The sequence below is a fragment of the Rhynchophorus ferrugineus genome, unplaced genomic scaffold (genome assembly GCF_030347505.1).
Source record: "Rhynchophorus ferrugineus isolate W39M unplaced genomic scaffold, kcgeb_rfMv2 rfM10, whole genome shotgun sequence".
Lineage (NCBI taxonomy): Eukaryota > Metazoa > Arthropoda > Insecta > Coleoptera > Curculionidae > Rhynchophorus > Rhynchophorus ferrugineus.
This window is the reverse complement of record NW_027472589.1, coordinates 12,963,078-12,983,217: the sequence shown is the minus strand read 5'-3', so window position 1 is coordinate 12,983,217 and position 20,140 is coordinate 12,963,078. Positions and strand designations below refer to the sequence as shown.

Below are 20,140 nucleotides of genomic sequence, written 5' to 3'. Positions count from 1 at the left end.
TTTATTATTCTTGTTCTGTTATCTATTTAAGGCGAAATATTTGATCACTTCATATATCCACTCGATTTCGTAATAATCTTGCAGCTCTTCGTTTGTTACGTAGCGATAAGCATTGGTAATTAATAGCAGTGCTTTGTTTTGCCTGCTTTGGATTACTACTTGGTTTGATGTCACCCCATAGGTCCGAATTGGCATTATGATTGACTGATCAACTAATCTCTTTGATTTTAGATCAAGTTGAGACTTCCGACTAACCAGAACGGTTGCTTGACTTTGAGTCTAATCTACTCTGCTTTTTGTGTAAAATTATGTTTCCAATTTAACCTACCATCCAGATGTATTCCAAGATATTTCTGCTTAACGAATCGGACATCCGTCGAGTGATATAATTAAATTTTGGTCATTTTGTCGCAAAGTAAAATTAACATGGACAGATTTGGAGCTATTAAGCTGTATTTTACAGTCTCTAGTGCACTTCTAGATCTTGTTGACTGCCACATGTACATATTTTGCTATGATAAAAGTCTCGTTGGAAATGGTCCAAGTGCTCTTTCGAAAAGATATGATTCCAGCAATCGACAGTAAATGCGCGATAGGAATTTGCTCAATTTGTAGAGTGATCCCAATCCGATCAGAAGCTTGTGATTGTGGTAATTTAGAAATTGAAACTAGAGATTTGGTATTTGGTAACAGTTCGAATTAAACTTATTTTCTCAAATAATTTTGATATCGCAGTTAGCAGCGAAACAGGCCTGTAAGATCCGACTTGTTCTGCTAATTTATCACGTTTTTGAGGCTAATTATTCAACCTTAAAACATTCCGAAATATGCTTCAGCCTTATGTCAATATGTTGACTATTTTTCGTGTCAACTCTTTAAATAATCCAGGTGAAATATCATCAATACCAGAAGCCTTTTTAGGATTGAGGTTGTAGTCAATTTTTGTGGTAATTTTCATTAGTGAAATCGCATTTACAGCTACATCGGGCTGATTTACCGGATTTGTATCTATTGTGGATTCTATATCATTCGGTCGAAATACGTTAGCTAAATGTCCTGCGAATAATTCAGCTTTTTCATCATTGCGTCGAACCCATTTATTTTGATAAATCTTAATAGGAGATACTCTAATAATCTCTTAATATTCTTTTAAATTGTCTGCCTGATTACAAATTATATTAAATGTTGTTTTGTCTACGGAATTTCTGGTGCTGTACCATACTCTTCTAGATTTTTAACTCCATAATATCAAGGGGATAATAAATAAATAACCCCCAATGTTACGAAAGTCGAAATAATAAACTAACGAATTACCAAACTCTACTGATTTCATATCTGTTATCTGTGTCATCTGTCTAATCTCGCAGATGTTATTTATGATTTTATGATATTTTTATTACGCTTGATCATCTTCAAACACTGCTCCGAATCATCAACTCGTCGTTGTTTTTGGTCAAAAGTGAGCTCGCATAGCACCCACTTTGCACAGAGCTTTCTCATACCCAAATATTCATGAATGATATGATGTACACGTTCAGTTGATATCTTTAGAGTGTCTGCTATTACATTCAGTTTCAATTTACGGTCATTCAAAATCATTTTGTGGACTTTTTTAATGTTTTCGTCGGTAACAACCTCTTTTGGGCGTCCACTGCGTTCACCGTCTTCGGTGCTGATTCACCACGTTTAAATTTAGCGTACCAATCCTGGATGGTTGATTTTCCTGCGGCGGTGTCCGGCAATATTTTATCAACGCGCGAAATTCCTTTTTATTAATTTGTTCACAATAACAAAAGTTGCTTCACTCAAAATGCTATAATTCACAAACTAATGATCCGACAGCTGTCGAATTTATACACGCATCTGTTGAGGGTTAGGGCTAATTGAAAAGCATATGGATTTAATTCTAGTAGCGCCATCTATGTGTCAAGCCGGGGACTTTTTAATTGACCTGTTAAATGAATGACCCCAATGTTACCACTGTCGAAATAATAAACCTACAAATTACCGATTACACTTTACTTTTGAGCTAATGTTGACAATGGGTACTTCTTAGTAGGGAACTTTGTTCCAGGAGGCCGTACGTTTCAAAGTCCACGACCCGAAGGCGCACAGCAAAGGCGGTACCCTGGAGAGTACCGTGAACGGCGGACGGGGCGGTCGCGAGGGAGGCCCCGACGAGGAAGCCGGCGCCCCCATACCCCAGCACATCATGCACCCCAACAAGGACATCAACAAGCTGTACGGCATCACGCCGTCGGACATAGACAAGTACTCGAGGATCGTCTTCCCCGTCTGCTTCGTCTGTTTCAACCTCATGTACTGGATCATCTACCTGCACATCTCCGACGTAGTCGCCGACGACCTTGTGTTGCTCGAAGTTGATAAATAAAAACAAACAGAAACCGAAAGTGTCACCGGAAGTAAATCAAACAGACAGCTAGCGGAACCACGTCCCATATGCTTCGTAAAAGACCGATCGTACCGACACGAAAGATCTAGCTAATATTACTAGTACCATCGTCATTCATGTAAATTATAAAATTACCATCGTTAACGTCATTGTTACTATTAATATAAACGTTTTTAGTAAGATACTTTCACACTAAACTGCCACTATTAAATCAATTTCATCCAAAACCATATAGAAATGGTGTTAGAACGAACTGATATGGGAACATCGGTTGTTTTACAAAGCGATTAGGACAGTTCGTAGTGGTGGAAATCATCCACTAATTTTCCGAGGACATACTGTAAAACCACGAATTGCAATGACAAATTTCTTTAAAACCTTTAGTTCTAGTCTCCTTGTTATTTATTAGTATCCTTCCCATAACTAATATATATTTTTATATCAATATTCGTTATAGAATCACAAAGTTTGTTTGTATATAACACAAACTGATCAACGTTTTCGTCAAAAATATTACATTCCTTTGATAAAATGACATCTTATATTTTTAACTAGGACATTGGTTAGTTAATGTGATATTTCTTCTTCGACAGTGTTGGTCATTGATTTTACTACTGAAATTAATGTGAATAAAGTTCATAAATAATAATTTAGTTAGCTAATATACTTACAATAAACAAATATTATTACCATTAACAAACATTCAACCAGTACAATAATTAAATTATAAACGTTATTGTCATTAATGTCAATAATGTTATATTAATGTCATTAATGTCACTAGTAAAATCAATGTCATAATTATATACCATACAGTATAAGCTAGAGTTGAAGCTCCTATAGAAGAATGACAAGAATTGATTTACCTTCCCCTCCATGTGTGGCGCTAGTGTGGTTTTATCCGTCAAATTTGATTGCCTCGTAAGAGCAGCTAAAAGAAACACACAACTTGATATATTTGCTAATATTGGAAAAAGTCTATTGGTTTATCGAATTCAATATTTAAACAGCATTAACACATAATTACTACAGAACATTAATTATATAAACTTTTAATATATAAAATTAAAATTAGGTTACCTGATATATATCATCGTTATGCAACTCTCTATACAAGCAAATAACGGATTATGTCTATTATATCCAACATTAAACTTTATATAGAAACGAAATCACTTACAGGTACAACAAAATAATTAAAAAATCCAGTTTTCTCCAAAAATCCGTGGAAGTTCAACATAATATGCACTAAATTTGCAATGTCACTGATCGTTGAAATATTCAAACTGCATACCGCGATTAAAACTGAAGTTATAACAGTAATATTGAAATAGTTTTACTCAATTACTTTTAAAAAGACATATATTAATTGGTACTTTTATAGATTTTGTTTTATTCTTGTCAATACGACAATGAATGAACCAAGTCACAAATATATTGCCTAGGTATTTCTCTAGATTATACAGGTATGGATAATAACAACTCAGTTTTCCAACACTGTTCGTTTTTTATTGTTATTGTTACTCACTTTATTAAAAAAATATTGTTTTGTTAAAATATACAACAAATATTTTATAAATTCGTCTTCGCAAGACGCTAAACCAGACAGAGAACTGCGCTTATTAAGAGAAAGAAAACACGACTTAAAGACGTTAAGATTAAGTTTTAGATTTCTTATATATTGAAGATGATTTATTGATTTGTTATACATATATTTTCGTAGTTTATAGATGGGTAATAATTTAGTGAAAATTTGATTATAGTATATCGAGGATGATGACGGAAATAAGGTTTAATTAATTGGGAAAATCCAATCCCGATTTGGTCTGTGAACAAATTTAAGAGAAACTGAAATACTTGATACCCATGTAAATAAGACGTTCCTGATTTTATACCTAACACGCACCATAATACTCACTCAAAGATGCAATTATTTTTAGATTAGAGATATAGCACTAAATAGAGTTAAGACGATTCGTGTATACGTTGAATCTTCGTTAAAACTTGCCAGAAAAAAAACAATAAGACGCAGCCTGTCATCCAATTTGAAACAAAAATTCAAAGCCAACTTACAGTCAGTTACAATATTTTTAAAAACTGTCACCAAAAATCATTCTAAATTTTCCGGTAGATGTCTCAATCAAGATTCCCGTGAACACGGATCGTCTGTGGAAACGTAAAAATAAAACAAAAGAACCTGTTTGAATATTTAAAAAAAAAACGTCCCCTTACTGGGTGTTTGGACGACAACACCCGACAAACGCGTTTTTATAAAAAGCATAACAAAAAAAAACAATGTTGCACGTACTCGAAAAGCAACAGAAACGAAATTCTAAAGTATGTAAAAATAATAAATATTATTGTAATTAAAATATATACATATATATATATTATACACAAAGAAATGTAACCTGAAGAAAGACTCAAATAACTTGCCGGAGAACTAACATTCATTTGACGTTTGAACCATTATTACAAAACGTCAAAAACGTGAATTAGTTTGACAGTTAAGGTTATTTGATTCATCCCCCAGGTGGTGTTGCAGTTTATTTAGAAACTCGGATTGATAAATTACAAAAAGATATCGTTTTAAATTTATCTATCTATTGTAGCTAATATCGACCAAACGCTTATCAGAAAAGTTAAAGGAAACACGACTTTATTTACGAATTCTCAACCATCCGAGCTTCCTAATAAGAACGGACACAACTTAGATAGGTTAAAAGCGCTCGTAGCTCCAAAAAGTTAAAAAAATATACCTAGAAAAAAATTAAATGAAAAGTTGTATATACTTTAGAGCAACAGGAAAAACATTAAACAGAATTTTTAACTTGTTAAGTGCAATACGTGTATAGAGACGTGTCGTTTTGTGACAATCGAATATTATATTTACAATTCAGTATAATGGGGTGCCTACACATCAGGGGTTCAGTTCAGACAATTGGAATTTGTCACTTTCGATAAAAATAGAAAAATGGGTCAATTAAATAAATAATTAACGCAAAACGGCTCGTTTCACGCCACGTATTACAGTAAATACGATTTATTTTAAACTTGACAGTTGTTTAAAAGAAGTATTAATAACACTACAGTCACAGATCACAACGTATAAAACGTTAAAGCATTAAAAATTGTAGCACATTGCACAAAAGCAAGAGTCTGACTTTTATTGAGCAATACTTAAAATTTATTATAGTACAGAAAGATAAAAAATACTTCCATTCCTTTAAGAAAAACGATCCTAACTCAGTATAGGGTGGCAAAAATTAGAAAACTAGTAAAATTGTATTTAATAGTATTATTTAGAATATACATATATATAAATAGGTTTGTTTTTGACGTATTTTAGGAGTTTTAGGTTAAGTAATGACAGAATGAGTTCATCTTAACTATAACCTCTTAAAAATCTAAGTAAATATTTGTTATTACTATACAGAGTAATGAAAAATATCATGAAGCATTTAAAGGGTAAATCATATTAATTGAATTCGTTATATACATATATATTTTTTAGTTTCATAGTTTCATGTTCCTTTTTTGCTCTGTATATGTTTGTATATATTTTATTTCGACTAGCTTTCTAACATTTGCAAAATGAGAATTTAGGAAACAATTAAACGCACTTTGCACAAATCAGCGAGTGTAGCCGACAGCTGACGATGATGTACGAAGACCCGAATCTGTCATAAATGATTTTTCTACTGGGTATTTTCTTACTGTATAAAGCCTCACGGGTATTTATACATGTACTTTTAAGGATTCTACTTATGAAGGGTACGAAAAAAGGAATATAAGATTGTATAGAAAAGTTAAGTAAAGTTTATACCTTATTTGTACTGCACCTGTGATTTTTATAGGATTTTCGTTTGATTAAAGTTACCCACGCTTTATTTGACGAATAATAAGAATCTTAATTTCCAAAAATATGGCTGTGCACAAAATTTTCGTAGATTAGCTGAACTATACTAAATGTAGATAGATATACGACTTATTTGTTGAATAGGGAATAATTTAATTCATTTCTCTCATTTATACTCCTATCTTCTCTAAATTTACCGAAGAAAATAGAGAATTATTCCTGAAAACATCAAGCCTATTTTGTTTTGTTATAAACATGATATATAATAAAAATATCATGTATATAACGAGTATGCCATAATGTAAACGTATTCTAAACCGAAAGCAAATTAGATTTTATTAAAATAACTTGAATTCTTTTTAAATAGCCACATTAGCTATATATTTGGAATCGATGAAGTTTTATAATTAAACAAAACTTGGATATATATTTTTATCCAATAATAATCAATAAGGCAATTGCAGATTTTATTAATTTAAACGTTCAAGATACCGAGCTGAGTTGCCTTATCGACAAAGCAGTTTAGTGAAAATGGGAAGTAACGTTACAGTGCACTATAATATCTATAGTGAACGGGTCTTTGTATAAAACACTCTAAAAAGTATATTGTACGTTTTGAGTTCGCTTTCGATACGTTCTAATCGTTATATATCAAATTAAAAAGATGATACTAATTAATATTAGTTGGAAATTAAGACAAAACTAAACGCACTTATACAACATAAGCCGTAGTAGACAGAACTAGTACGTTAGAAACAAAACAAATGACGGAACAAGGCTTGAAATGTCAGTAGCGGCAGGCTCGTTGTATCGGGGGTGTTAGAGACTGTTTTTTAACGCGACAACTTCGCACAGTACACCACCGAATCCATTTTTCTTCTACATAAAATGTTTGGTTATTCCCTTAGCGCCCATTCCTTGTGGTGTACTGTGAAAACTGAACTAGTACTTCTGATTATTATTATTGTTTTAAAGGAAATTAAGGTTAATAAAGGGTCTCCTCCCCACTCTACCGCGTTGCGGGTGACTTATTGCTCACTTACAAGATATTCTAAATAATAAGAAAAAAATTGTATGTATTATATTTGAATTAACATTATAATTATTTATTAAATTATTAATTACTTATTAATTATTACTTTAAGAAGAAATAAGGACTACGTATTGCGTAGATATATACTGTTTGGCGTTTTTATTTGAGTAAAAATTTGTAAAAGTAAAAACAGTCTTTTTATTCCATATATACAAACAAATTCTAAATATTACAAACCTTCAAACATTTCTTCATCTATAAAAAAATTAAACAATCTATATTTAGTGGTTTTAAAAATCTACTAATAGAAAAATTAATCAGTCAACTTATAAACGTCCTGGAAAAAATTAATTAAGAAATAACCACAAATATATATGCAACCATCTATACACATTTATCCAAATTTAAAAAATTCTATAATTAAATAACTATAGTAAATTTTAAAACGTGTAACACATTGTATCCAGACTACATAACATTAATTTATTTTAGTTAATACCATTTACAACAAAGATCGTCTTTAATGTTACTTCTTGACGATATGCAACCAATCAATTAGGTCTTCATGAGTTATTTAGACATGCACTCATTATAAATGAAGTAATTTGTGGTTCTATTATTATTGTATATATTAGGACACTGCAAATTAATTTTTTTTAATTTGAAATTATAGTCATGAAGAATTGAGAATTAAAAATATTTGTTAAAATTGTAAAATAGTATAAATTTGTTAATCAATAATAATAATATTTTCGAATTGAAATTTCCTAATGAATTAATATGAATAAAAACATTTTAAGAAACATATGCAACCAACAAAAAGATATATGTCAAACTGACCGATCAATATCTCATTTCAAAACAAAGTGTTTTTAAATCAAAATGCAATGAATGAAACAATATAAATATATAAATAATTCCGAGATATAGCCGAGTAAATATGAAGAACGAAGATAAACTGACTCAACTCGCATATTTCAGCAGAATTTTCTTAATAGTATTGCAGTTTCTTGCAAATCAAGCTATTCCGGATCATGATGCCAAAGTTTTCCAATACCTCGCCGAGAAAAACACAACCAAGTACGACAAGATCATAGAGTATTTATTTGGAGGATTTATACGATGGGATGCTCAATATTTCATGCATATCTCAAAGTATGGATACACATATGAAAATACTTTGGCTTTTTTTCCTCTCTATCCAGTAACTGTTGGTCTTATAGGTGATTTTATATGTGACATTATAGGTAGATTATATATTGATTCTGTCTTAATTTTAATTTATATTATTGTGAATCTGTATATTTTCAAACAAGCAACTCTAAGTTTGTATAAACTGACCGAAACTGTTTTCAACAAAAAAGTAGCATATGACAGTGCAGTATTATTTTGTTTTAATCCGGCATCTATATTTTTTATTGCTCCATATACAGAGTGTCTTTTTAGTTACTTGACATTTGAATCAATTTTAAATTGCATTAAATTATATGAAAAATATTCCAAACCAGATAATACATTTTCTATTAAAGATTTACTCTTAATACTACCTATAGCTTTGAGTACAATCACACGTTCAAATGGTGTATTAAACATAGGTTTTCTTATATATACCCTAATTTGTTTGAAACTCAATAATCCCTCTAAAAAGAAACAATCTCTTTGCCAAAGTCTATATACTCTTTTTCGATATATATTTGCTATTATAATGACTACTTTAGACTGTTTGTTGCCTTTTATTTTTTATCAGTATTATTGCTACTTAAAATTTTGTCAAACTTTTCCTGCAAATTTGCCTAAAAGGGTTATAGAACATGCTAAAAAGAATAAATTTGTTTTACCTGGTACAAATGATAAACACCAGCAAGCTTGGTGCAAAAAAATTCTACCTCTGGCATATTCCTATGTACAAGACCATTACTGGAATGTGGGCTTTTTGAAATATTATCAATTTAAACAGATTCCAAACTTTCTATTAGCCATGCCTATATTAAGTGTTATTTGTTTTTGCAGTTTAAAACATCTTTACATAAATATTGTTCAAAGAAAATTAGTTTTCTGGTTTTTCACAATGGAAAATCCAACCAAAATTGCTAAAAACAAAATACAATATGATAAAGCAGACCTCTATCAGCCAAAGTTAACGGTATTTTATATACATGCATTGTTCTTGTCACTTTTTTGCATTTTCTTCATACATATTCAGGTATCTACAAGGCTTCTTTGTTCTGCTAGTCCTGTGTTTTATTGGATTTGCTCTAAGCATTTAAACTTGCTCAAATTGCCCTCAAAGTCTGATACATTGAAAGAATTGTATTTGAGAACCTATTATGTAAGTTTCTTCATTGCAGGTACTTTGTTATTTTGCAATTTCTTACCATGGACTTAGTAAGTTATATATATTTTTTATATTTTAAATATTATTTTGTCAAATTTGGACCAGATACCATGTACTACCTACAATTTTTGTGATATAAAACTTAATAAAGTATAAAGTTATAACTTTATGGTTCATCATTATTACAGTTATATAAAACCTAAATATATATCCAGCTATTATTACAACTTTTAATTATGTATTTTTTGCTCAGTTATATTGCAAATATTATGAACATAATAAAAATTAATATAAAAACATAAATGGCTGAGTTAAATATTTACCTATTCATGCTTGGAAAATAAAAGTTTTCTTTATATATCTGCACATTACCTCAAAATTCTTAGAATATTACCGCCAGTAAAAATTGGTTGAAAATTCCATTTGGTTTTTTATTGGTTTCACAAGGCATTATTTCAGCTCTCTATAATTTAAAATGAAAAAATACTTTTAATGTACTGAAAAACTGAGAAGTAAATAAAACAACTTGAAACTAAATTAATATTTTTACTATAACAATTAAAATGATTACAAAAATACATACAAGGAATGTTAAAAATAATTTAAAAGAATACTGTATAAACTAAAATATTTAAGACCAAAAGTTAACAGTTTCCCCTGTAGATTTTTTAAAGGGCTTTATAGCTTAAGGTCTATACGATAAACAATTTTATGAGTTATTGCATATTTTTGGAAAACCAATAAATTGAAAAGAGAATAAAACCTCTTTTCCACTACACAATCAATAATCTAGGTGTAAATTCATTTAAATGCAATAGAAGGTCAAAAATGAAGTACAAATGATGTCTGACCGGAGCTACATTGATATCTACTACTAAAACACTGTTCAGAAATCAAGGATATTTTACCAAAAAACATTAAAAAGAAAGAAAAGGGATATATCTATAATAAGATAAAAAAAACTATAAAAACTTATTTCTAATAAACTCATAGATATTTTTTTAAACAATACATTCAGTTTATAAATTCAAATATGAAATTACTCTAAAGAAATCACAATCAGATCTCAATGTTCCAATATGTAATGTTTAAAAAATTGATCTACCTTTCCTTTTGTATTTTGTCTATTTTTTTTTTCAAAAAATTGCTATGAGTGGTGTTGCTGATGATGATTTTGATGTTGATGGTGATTAGAGTGTTGCTGATAATGATGGTTTGGGTGTTGCTGATGATTTTGATGAAATCTTCTATTCCAAAAAGCTTCTAAGTCAAAAGGACGAAAATCCTGAAAACTCACACTATATACTACTATACAAGTGATGTATTTTTGATACCTACTTGCAAATGATGATTTTCTTGATCTTGATAATATATTGCAGTGCTGGAACTCCGATCTGTTTCAACTTTTGACCATGATTCAGAAATATATTTGATAAGATCTTCATGTTGAGTGTTGATTGGTTGTTGTATATGGGAATGTCTGGAATCATGATGTGAAGATACTTGTCTCTCATGGTGAGACTGCTGCCTATGATCATGATATGATCTATTATCATGAAGACTCATGCGAGATATGTTAGGCCTGCGATTACCATTTATCTGACCCATATTGCTCATTCTGGGACCACTAAAATAATAGTTGCTACTAAGAATATATTAGATTTGTGCACAATTAAAACATCTAACTACTTAGAGAATTAATGATATTCCTTGCATATTTGAATCGTAAACTAAATCAAACAATACACACTAATTTACATTTTGAAATGTACACTAAACCAGCAACAAAGCAAAGTTGCTTTCTTAGCTATTTATAAACAAAAACTAGTTTTTCTTGTTCAATAATAGATGTAAATATAAGGCAACAAATACTTTCAATACAGAAGGAAACATACCTCATTTTGCGGATATATATTAACAAAAAATCAACAAAAACAAGTCAATCTTTCGTAAAATAAACTCAAAAAATAAAAATACTTTTGAGACACAACAAACAAACGTCATAAAACTAAATAAGCGTTTGTCATAATATTGCGCCCTCTATGCAAAAAATTCTCTTCAACCCCTCCTAATAAAATGTCTTGTTGAAATTTTGCAACCAACCATACAAATATCAGAGGAAATAAATTATCGATATTTTTTCGCTAAATAAATTAATATTTTTAATAAATTCTTACAATTAAGTACTAATATTTACTAATCCATTAAAATTAACCAACAAAATACACTAAAACTTTAAAATTAAATAAAATTTAAACAATATAAAAAATTATTTGTCTCTATGGTTTTATATTATATTTAAGAAATATTAACTTTTTTGAAAAAATATAGAAAAATATCAGCTTACAAAAATATCGATATATCGTTCAAAAAAATATTGGCAAATATAGCAATATTTTCAGAAAATATCGATAATGTCGTTTATCGATATATTTTTCAGTATCCTTAGTTACAAATATCGCCTTCCATTTTAAAATAGTCCGAAAGCGGAGCTAACTAGGGGTGTAGGCCACCTTATTAAATATCGATAATAAGTTATATCGATATTAAAAAAATATCAATATATCGTTTTCGATATTTTAAAAAGAATATCGATATATCGGAGAAAAAAAAGTTAAATATTAGTCTAAAAAAGTATATAATTTTTCTAGAATTTTTAAATAGCAATAATATTTTTGATAGAACTTTAAAATTGGTACTTAATTTAAAGGTTTATTAAAAATTAAATCTAAATTATTCGGAAAACATATCGATATATCGGCCAAAAAAATCGAAATTTTTTACAGAAAATATCGATATGCTATTATTTCTTCATACCCAAACCTAACCAGAGAGTAAGTTCACTATGGCGTGAACTTCATGTCATAGAAAATTTCATATTAGGGCTCTCGGCCACCCTGCAAAATATCGATATTTTTCTATTTTGAAAAGTATCGATAGTTTTCGATATTTAAAAAAAGTATATTTTTGCAATTTTTGCAATATATATTAATATATTTAATTATTAAACGCTTATAATTAATTATTATAATAAGTATAAAGATAATTGAATAGTTTTTCATAATGTTCAAGAAATATAAGTATTTATTTTTTTAAATATCAAAAAATTTCGAGTTACAAAAATATCGATATATCGGTCAAAAAATATCGGCCGTTAATATCGATATATTTCCGGCATCTCTACTTCGTATCAAAACATTAACCTAGTATTTACACATGTTTTGTATGTAAATATTTTAAAACCAAAATGAAGATTAACAAGAAGAAATTTGCACAAAATCAAAACAAAAATTCAAATAATTCTAATTCAGATGATTTGGATGATAATTATCAGGAATCACCAAAATGGTACGAGGAAATTATAAATGAACCTAATAATGTAGGTTCGATTACAGAACAAGTTTTAATTGAGCTGAAAGATGAAGCAAAAAGGTGTCATGATGCTGAAATAAACAATTATAACATAAGTAAATAAACCAATATGTAGTGTAATATTAAGGAAATTAAGTATTTATGTTTAACAGAGAACTCAAAAACAAATTCCAACTATCAGTGGATGAAAACCGTAATGAACAGTGGAACAGTTTCTGACAGAATTGCTGCACATACAGTTGCTATACAAGATAATCCTATTTGTAGTTTAGAAACATTAAGAAATTTAGTTAACATGGTTAAAGTGGGCAAGAAGAAGGAATGTCTAACTGTCATGGGTAAATTGTATATAGAAAATAAGATGATATTAATACAGAATATTTATTTGCAGAAACATTAACTGAATTGTTTCTTTCTGACTTGTTAAAGCCAGATATGAAGTTGAAGCCCTTCCATTCTAGAGCTTTGGTTGCTCTTAATGAGTTATCATCTGGCAATGCTATTAAGAGACGAAAAATTTTAAGTTTATGGTATTTTGAAGATCAATTGAAGGAAATATATAATATATTCATACAGTCTCTGAATAAAGCAGCTCAAGATACAGTGGAAAGTAATAAAGAAAAAGCTATAACTGCTATGTTTAAACTATTATGTGGGAACCCAGAACAAGAAAAGGTAAGTCAATATCTCATTTAAATATTAAAAATAAATATAGAACAAACATAATATTATTAGATTTTAGATTTATTTAACAAACATTATTAGAGAAACAGACAAAATTTGTTGTTTTTTTGTTAACATTGTTTACATCAGGATCACTTTTTTTCCTAGCAATAAATATTTCTCTTTTACATCCAGGACTCAATTTACCTATAACTGTTTTGGAACTTTCGTTAGACTTATTGTCACTTATACCATGAAATGATGCATGCTGTTTTAACTTTTCAATGACAATCAATTTTTTAACTCCTGTGTTTGTAGATTCAGATTGTTTTTGAGATTTTGGTGTTAAAACTTCTGAAAAACAAAGCTTTTATCTCTACATTTATTAAATAAGTAATTAATCAATATTGTGGTATGTTATGTACTTCAGTGTCCAATTTCTCTCTTTTCTTATAGTTAGTAATCATTACCTGTTGATCTTGTGTTATCAGAACTGTATGATATGAAAACACGTTTAATTTTTGAATGAGATGATGGCCTTGTTGGAGCACTAAATTTATCTGTTAATTTTGACATATTTTCATACAAAAAATGACTTATCAATAATTAAGGTATATTTTTTAATTTTTAGATTTTATTGGCCAATATAATCAATAAACTAGGCGACCCATCTCAGAAGGTGGTTTCAAAAGCAATCTATTGTTTATCTCAGCTTCTCTTTAAACACCCTAATATGCAGGAAGTAGTCCTAAAAGAGGTAGAGAAGCTGTTATTTCGACCTAATATTAGTAACAAGGCCCAATACTACTGTCTGTGCTTTTTGAGTCAATTTTATTTCAGCCATGAGACACAGCCTGTAGCTAAAAAGGTTATAGAATTATATTTATCATTCTTTAAGGCTTGTATTAAAAAGGTAAGACATAATAATTTATATTTGTATTATATTTAATAACTAAAGGTGTCCCAGAAGTAAATTCTTTTTAAAATGTAAAAATGAAAATTAGCTTTATTATAGCAAATTAAATATTAAATCAAAGAGCAAAAATCGACTTTTTATTTAAGGAAAACATATTTTTTTTAACCAGAAGGATATAAGAATCGTTTTCGTAAAATGCTTTTGCTCTACACATACAACAGATGGAACAAAGACAAGTTTATTTCGGGGATACCTTTTATGTGAATTAAAAAAGAGTCAATAAGTCTAAGTTGAATGATCATGTCATAGGGTGATGTTGATAGCCGTATGATGTCAGCTTTGCTAATGGGCATTAACAGAGCATATCCATATTCTAAAATTGAATTTGAAGATATGGCAGAGCACATAGATACTTTATACAGATTAGTACATCTGAGCAGTTTTAATATCAGCATTCAAGTTCTTATGTTGTTATATCATGTTACCAGTGAAAAAATGGCCGATCGGTAAGTGAATATATTCATGGCGTCACAAAAGAAAGTTTATATTTAGTAGGTTCATAAAACTAATCGATAGGCTGAAAATATGTTTGCTCATTATTAAAATACACAATTTCCCGGTATTCATTTAAGACTCGATAATTCGAATGAAAATGTTTCTGATGTTTGCTATTCGAATACATTGTTCTCCCGTGGCATCACTTATGCTATTTACTATCCACTAAGATAAAAATAAATTTTACCAGAGAAAAACACGCTGGCGACAAGTTTAGTCTCTGATTGGCGCCCTGAGATTGCATTCAGTTACATTCTGTAGAGATTCAGCTTTAGGTATTTGCACAAAAATGCGATGTAATAATGATCTGTACATATAAAGAATTTGTGCGCTACAGCTTGAAAGGTTTGAATTTTTAAGCGTACTTTACATGGAACTTGCTCAGGATTTACTTATAAGCAAACTTTAAAATCGATTTTTCTCAACAAATCCTCTATAGATAAAGTTGTACCATTGTACTTCCAACAATTGGTTTTATTTATACGGCATAGTATATCATAACCAACAGCAACACGACTAATGAATGCTTAGTAACGAATTGGCAGAATTGCAATTATTATTGTGATTTATCATTAGAAAGGATAGAAAAGTGTCCCACCATACAAAGCTAATTGCTGTAATATCAATATTATAAAAAAGAAGAGAAAATAATATAGGCGGAAAAAGTTATAGTCAGCGGGTCTATTATTACTTATTTTAATTGCAAAGGAATTTCATTCATTCAAAATATTACCAAGAACTTGTTAAATTTCATCAGTATTTTGGATTTTTTCACACATTCTAGGTTTGAGTACACGAATTGTGCAGCTTGTGATAGTTTTCCTTAGACTCTTGATCACCCAGATTTTGTTGTCGTTTCTTCAAACTTCATTTAAGTGATGAAAACCTCACGAAACACTAACCGAATTATCGTTTTCTCAAAACGCTCTGAGAAATTTACAGTTTACGCAATAGGCAGAACAAATACAAATTTTCTTTTAAGACACAGTGCATATACATTATTTGGCAATAATATTTATTTACAGATTCTATTCAGCATTATATAGAAAACTAACAGATGCAAAACTTTTCACAACTACACATCAAGCAATGTTACTCTCTTTGTTATATAAATCTTTGCTAAAAGATAATCAGGTGGATAGAATAAAAATGTTTATTAAACGTTTATTACAGGTAAATTAATCTCTTTAGTTTATCACAGCAATCTTCACATACATATTTTCAGATTTCGTTGTATGTACAACCATCATTCGCTTCGGGAATATTCTATTTAGTTTCTCGATTGATATCCAAGAACACCAACCTGCAAGCTTTTGTTTTGAAACAAACAACTTCGTCGAAATTGAATGAATTCGAGGACGATGAAGAGAAATACTACGACATCAAAGATGAGAAGGAGGAATTCGAAGTCGAGACGGAGAAATTAGAAACTACGGATGTAGCTTCTTCTGGGAATGTTAACATAGAGACTGTGGAAATCAAAGAAGAACCGGAAGATGTGAAACCGGACATAGCGTTCAAAGGCTCTAGCTGGTTCCACGCCACAGACGCTCAAAAGTACCGGGGTGTCTCGAAATATAATCCTCTTGCTAGAAACCCGCTATACGGAGGTGGGAACTTCCTCGCGTATAATGAATTATTGCTGTCGCAAAATTATTTTCACCCAACAATAGCTTTGTTTGCTGGCAAGATTTTAAAGGGAGAAAGTATCGATTACACTGGGGATCCCCTTAAAGATTTCACACTAATAAGATTTTTAGACAGGTAAGTTTAAATTCAGAATACTAGGAATCCTATTAGAGTGAGGCAATTTTTCACCAAACCAGTATAAATTCCATTATTTCCGCGATTTGTAGAAGACGTAACAAAGTGTCGACCTTTTACGGCATTATAATGGTTAGAGGAAGGATTAATTCAGTCTTCATTAAAATTGTTATCTTCCCATCATATTTACAGTTATTTCAACAGTATGCCAATATTTGTAAACCTGTAATTACATTAATTAGATGCGGTACTTTCGACTTATCCTGCCATTTAGCAATTAATATGTAATTTGTAGATTTGTTTTTAAAAATCCCAAAACTTTGGAAGACAAAAATGGAGCTCATCCAACGTTTGGCAAAAGGAAATTTTATAAACCCAAGGGCGTGAAAACTATACCGGTAAATTCGAAAAGTTACTTAAATGAAAAGGAACAAAATATTCCAGTAGATGAGATGTTTCTTTATTCGTAAGCCTTTTAATAAACTATGCTTCATTAAGTCTACTTATACAATATTGTTATTTCCTAGATACCTTCAACGAAAATACCGCAACCGAGACTTTAAAGAAGCCGACGATAACAGCGATCTGGAATCGGTTCAAAGTGAAGAATTTGAGGATATGTTAGACAAAATGACTGGTGTCCAGGTAATTTATAAATAATTGTATAAATTAACCTTTAATCCATTATTTCTAGGATGAAGGGAGTGATGAGGATATTGACTACATGGGTGATATCGGTGATAGTCTTAAAAAGAAACCAGAAAAAGGAAAGAAACGAAAAAATGCGGACGATGAAGAAGAATCGGCTGATGAAGTATCTAATGAAGAAAGTGACTTTGAGGATGATGATGGTGTAGAAGGAGAAAGTGAAGATGATTTAGAAGCAAATGAGGAAGATTTGGGTTATTATCACTATATCATTAACTTGATTTAAAATTTATCTAATATAATTAATTATAGATTTAATGGATGATTTGAGTGATAATGATGATGAAGACATAGAATTTCTCTCAGATTCCGAAGATGGTGATAAATCAGATAAGAAAAATAAGAAATCAATTAAAAAGAAGGGAAATAAGGATGATATTTCAGCATTATTTGCTTCTGCTGAAGAATTTGCATCACTTCTTGAAGATGAAGGAAGCTCTAAGCAAAAATCTGGCAGTTCAAATGTAATGCAAAATAAGGATAAAGCTAGTAAGTATATTTTGCTTTCCTGAATCTCCTATCCTATTATAATTAAGTCCATGTAATATTTGAAAATTATATAAATCCATTTTTAGGCCAAAAACAATTAGCTTGGGAAGATAAGAGAAATCAATGGATAAAAGGATTTAATAAAGCAGTAAAACCAGAAAGAGGCCCCAGAAATCCAAAGCTATCCAAAAGAAAACCAAATAATCAAAATAAGAATAAAAAGTTTAAAAAGTAGTGTAAAAATATGTAGGTGATTTAAATAAAAAACATTTTTATTTTAAAAAGGACATTTATAATTCTACTAATTGAATTGTTCTACCTAATTGTTCCCCTTTTCTTAATAGTCACAAGATCCATCTAACCATCCATCTCGCCAACGTTCATTTACTTTGGAACAATCAAAGATGCTTTTACCAATTTTAACATTAACTTTATTATGTAGTCTACATAACCATTGACTAAGAGCCTCTTGTGAATCTACCTGTGGTGGATCAATTTTTAATCTACAATAAAGGCCAAGAGCAGGTTGCATATATCTGAACTAGTCTCTTTACTTACTCTTCTCTTAAGTCTTCAGCACAATGTTGGCAAGGATAAAACTTTGAGAATATATTAAAAAACGTTTTCATATCAGTCATATCACATTGTGTCGGTTTTTCTGGATATTTAGCTGCCATGGTATGTAATAAACCCCATGACTTGTTTCCGAGCTCATCTTTATCCAAAGGACAGTCAGTTCTTCTTGCTTTCAAAGTTTCACTGTCATCCTAGACAATATAAGTTAGTTTTATAAAGTAAATTGTGTATAGTCATTGTTTGCATAGCTCATGTAACATTGTGAAATATTATTGGGATATCTTGAAACATAGTTGTAAAAGTTCTAACATTTAAATTATAGTTTTTGTGAAATAATTCTTTATATTTAAAATTATATACAACGTTCATGAAAAAACCTACTTGATTTGTAGCTTTTGAATCTCCCCCGCTTTTAATATTATTATTTTCATCTTTTTTCTTTTTAGTCGATTTTATGTAGTCCGAAAAACTGGAACATTGGCGGCACTGTTCATTATCTAGAGGTGTAGGTCTCCGGTTCATATCATTTATCTATTCATATTCTACAGACCTATTGCTGAAATTTGAGTTAGAAACTGTATAACCTCAAAACGTTGATGATAAACTTGTCAATTTGAAATTTGACATCTTGTACAGTGAAGGGTAGTTATAAATGCAAAAAAAAATATTCGAATTATTACGGCGATTTTACACCCTAAATATTACATTTAATATTCCAATATGGTTACAGATCAATTATTTTTTAAATGAAAAATTTTTAAAATTATACTATGAAATATAATATATATATTTTCTATAAATATAGAATTCATTAAATTCAGTTAGTACAACGTTGAATAGATGGCACCACCGCGGTAATAAAAAAATGAAATACCTTCTTAATACAAGGTAATTTTAAGTAAAATTTAACTATAATTTTCTCTAAATAAAAAATAATGTCAAACCTATCTACATTCTTCACTATTACAATGTATACATTAGAATTTATAATTATTAATGAATTATTAATATTATTATTATTATTATTTTATATATATTTTAAAGTATCCTTTTACCAACTATGGGTTTATCTGGACTGGACCTACAGTTTAACGAGGGGCCCGAAACACGATCCTCAGCATTAAGCCTATCGACTGGCGAGTGACCAACTTTAGAAAATCATCCAAGAAGACATCCGGTCTTACTCAGCCTGGTTACTTGTCGGTTGTATACTCTTGCCTAGGACAATCACAAACATAAATTTACGACCATGCCCCAGCAGAATTCGAACCCGCGGCTCTCGCAACAGTAGGAGAACCGTCCCATCACCTTTACCATTGTGCCATCAAGCCGGCTAAAATTATTATTATTAAATATATTATTGTAGCATTATTACTAAAAAGAAAACTGTTACATATGACAAAAGAGATATTAATAATTACATTAACCAAGTATCTTTTCAGATTACTAACAATTAC

The 20,140-nt window shown here is 30.0% G+C and overlaps 6 protein-coding genes across 16 annotated transcripts in view; 3 read left to right on the top strand and 3 right to left on the bottom strand.

Annotated features, from left to right (window-relative positions):
* Positions 1-3,669, top strand: part of Rdl (Resistant to dieldrin) — a 139,405-nt gene extending 135,736 nt beyond the window's left edge. For 5 of the 8 annotated variants that reach the window (XM_076416567.1, XM_076416570.1, XM_076416566.1 and 2 more), the window contains exon 11: positions 2,075-3,669. In XM_076416567.1, coding sequence (XP_076272682.1) covers positions 2,075-2,392 — 318 coding nt within the window. In that variant the 3' untranslated portion in view covers positions 2,393-3,669. The remainder of the gene's footprint in view (positions 1-2,074) is intronic. The other 3 variants (XM_076416572.1, XM_076416573.1, XM_076416571.1) reach the window with 1 other exon arrangement.
* LOC143204119 (uncharacterized) overlaps positions 1-11,677 on the bottom strand; it is a 40,802-nt gene extending 29,125 nt beyond the window's left edge. The window contains exons 1-4 of one of the 4 annotated variants that reach the window (XM_076416588.1): positions 11,536-11,672; positions 10,979-11,282; positions 9,964-10,103; positions 9,626-9,759 (exon numbers count right to left, since the gene is read on the bottom strand). In XM_076416588.1, the coding sequence (XP_076272703.1) occupies positions 10,023-10,103; positions 10,979-11,282; positions 11,536-11,540 (390 nt within the window). In that variant the 5' untranslated portion in view covers positions 11,541-11,672 and the 3' untranslated portion in view covers positions 9,626-9,759; positions 9,964-10,022. Of the gene's footprint in view, positions 1-9,625; positions 9,760-9,963; positions 10,104-10,172; positions 10,926-10,978; positions 11,283-11,535 lie in introns of those variants that run through there. The other 3 variants (XM_076416589.1, XM_076416587.1, XM_076416586.1) reach the window with 3 other exon arrangements.
* Positions 8,116-9,804, top strand: PIG-V (Phosphatidylinositol glycan anchor biosynthesis class V). Its single transcript, XM_076416574.1, has one exon. It carries the CDS (start codon positions 8,246-8,248, stop codon positions 9,689-9,691), a length of 1,446 nt encoding a protein of 481 aa, XP_076272689.1. The 5' UTR covers positions 8,116-8,245; the 3' UTR covers positions 9,692-9,804.
* A 1,145-nt stretch (positions 11,678-12,822) lies between the features above and the next one.
* Noc1 (Nucleolar complex protein 1) lies at positions 12,823-18,391 on the top strand. Its single transcript, XM_076416559.1, has 12 exons — positions 12,823-13,107; positions 13,165-13,350; positions 13,404-13,687; positions 14,307-14,588; positions 14,901-15,097; positions 16,172-16,319; positions 16,372-16,910; positions 17,206-17,376; positions 17,438-17,555; positions 17,605-17,812; positions 17,871-18,107; positions 18,194-18,391. Exons 1-12 carry the CDS (start codon positions 12,888-12,890, stop codon positions 18,340-18,342), a joined length of 2,739 nt encoding a protein of 912 aa, XP_076272674.1. The 5' UTR covers positions 12,823-12,887; the 3' UTR covers positions 18,343-18,391.
* LOC143204120 (uncharacterized) lies at positions 13,739-14,296 on the bottom strand. Its single transcript, XM_076416590.1, has 2 exons — positions 14,146-14,296; positions 13,739-14,029 (listed from the first exon to the last, which is right to left on the bottom strand). The coding sequence occupies exons 1-2, from the start codon at positions 14,249-14,251 to the stop codon at positions 13,761-13,763; spliced, it is 375 nt and encodes a 124-aa protein (XP_076272705.1). The 5' UTR covers positions 14,252-14,296; the 3' UTR covers positions 13,739-13,760.
* On the bottom strand, positions 18,377-19,298 carry Alr (Evr1_Alr domain-containing protein Alr). The gene is made up of 3 exons (XM_076416585.1): positions 19,065-19,298; positions 18,666-18,874; positions 18,377-18,610 (listed from the first exon to the last, which is right to left on the bottom strand). The coding sequence occupies exons 1-3, from the start codon at positions 19,203-19,205 to the stop codon at positions 18,445-18,447; spliced, it is 516 nt and encodes a 171-aa protein (XP_076272700.1). The 5' UTR covers positions 19,206-19,298; the 3' UTR covers positions 18,377-18,444.
* Between the last annotated feature and the right edge of the window lie 842 nt (positions 19,299-20,140).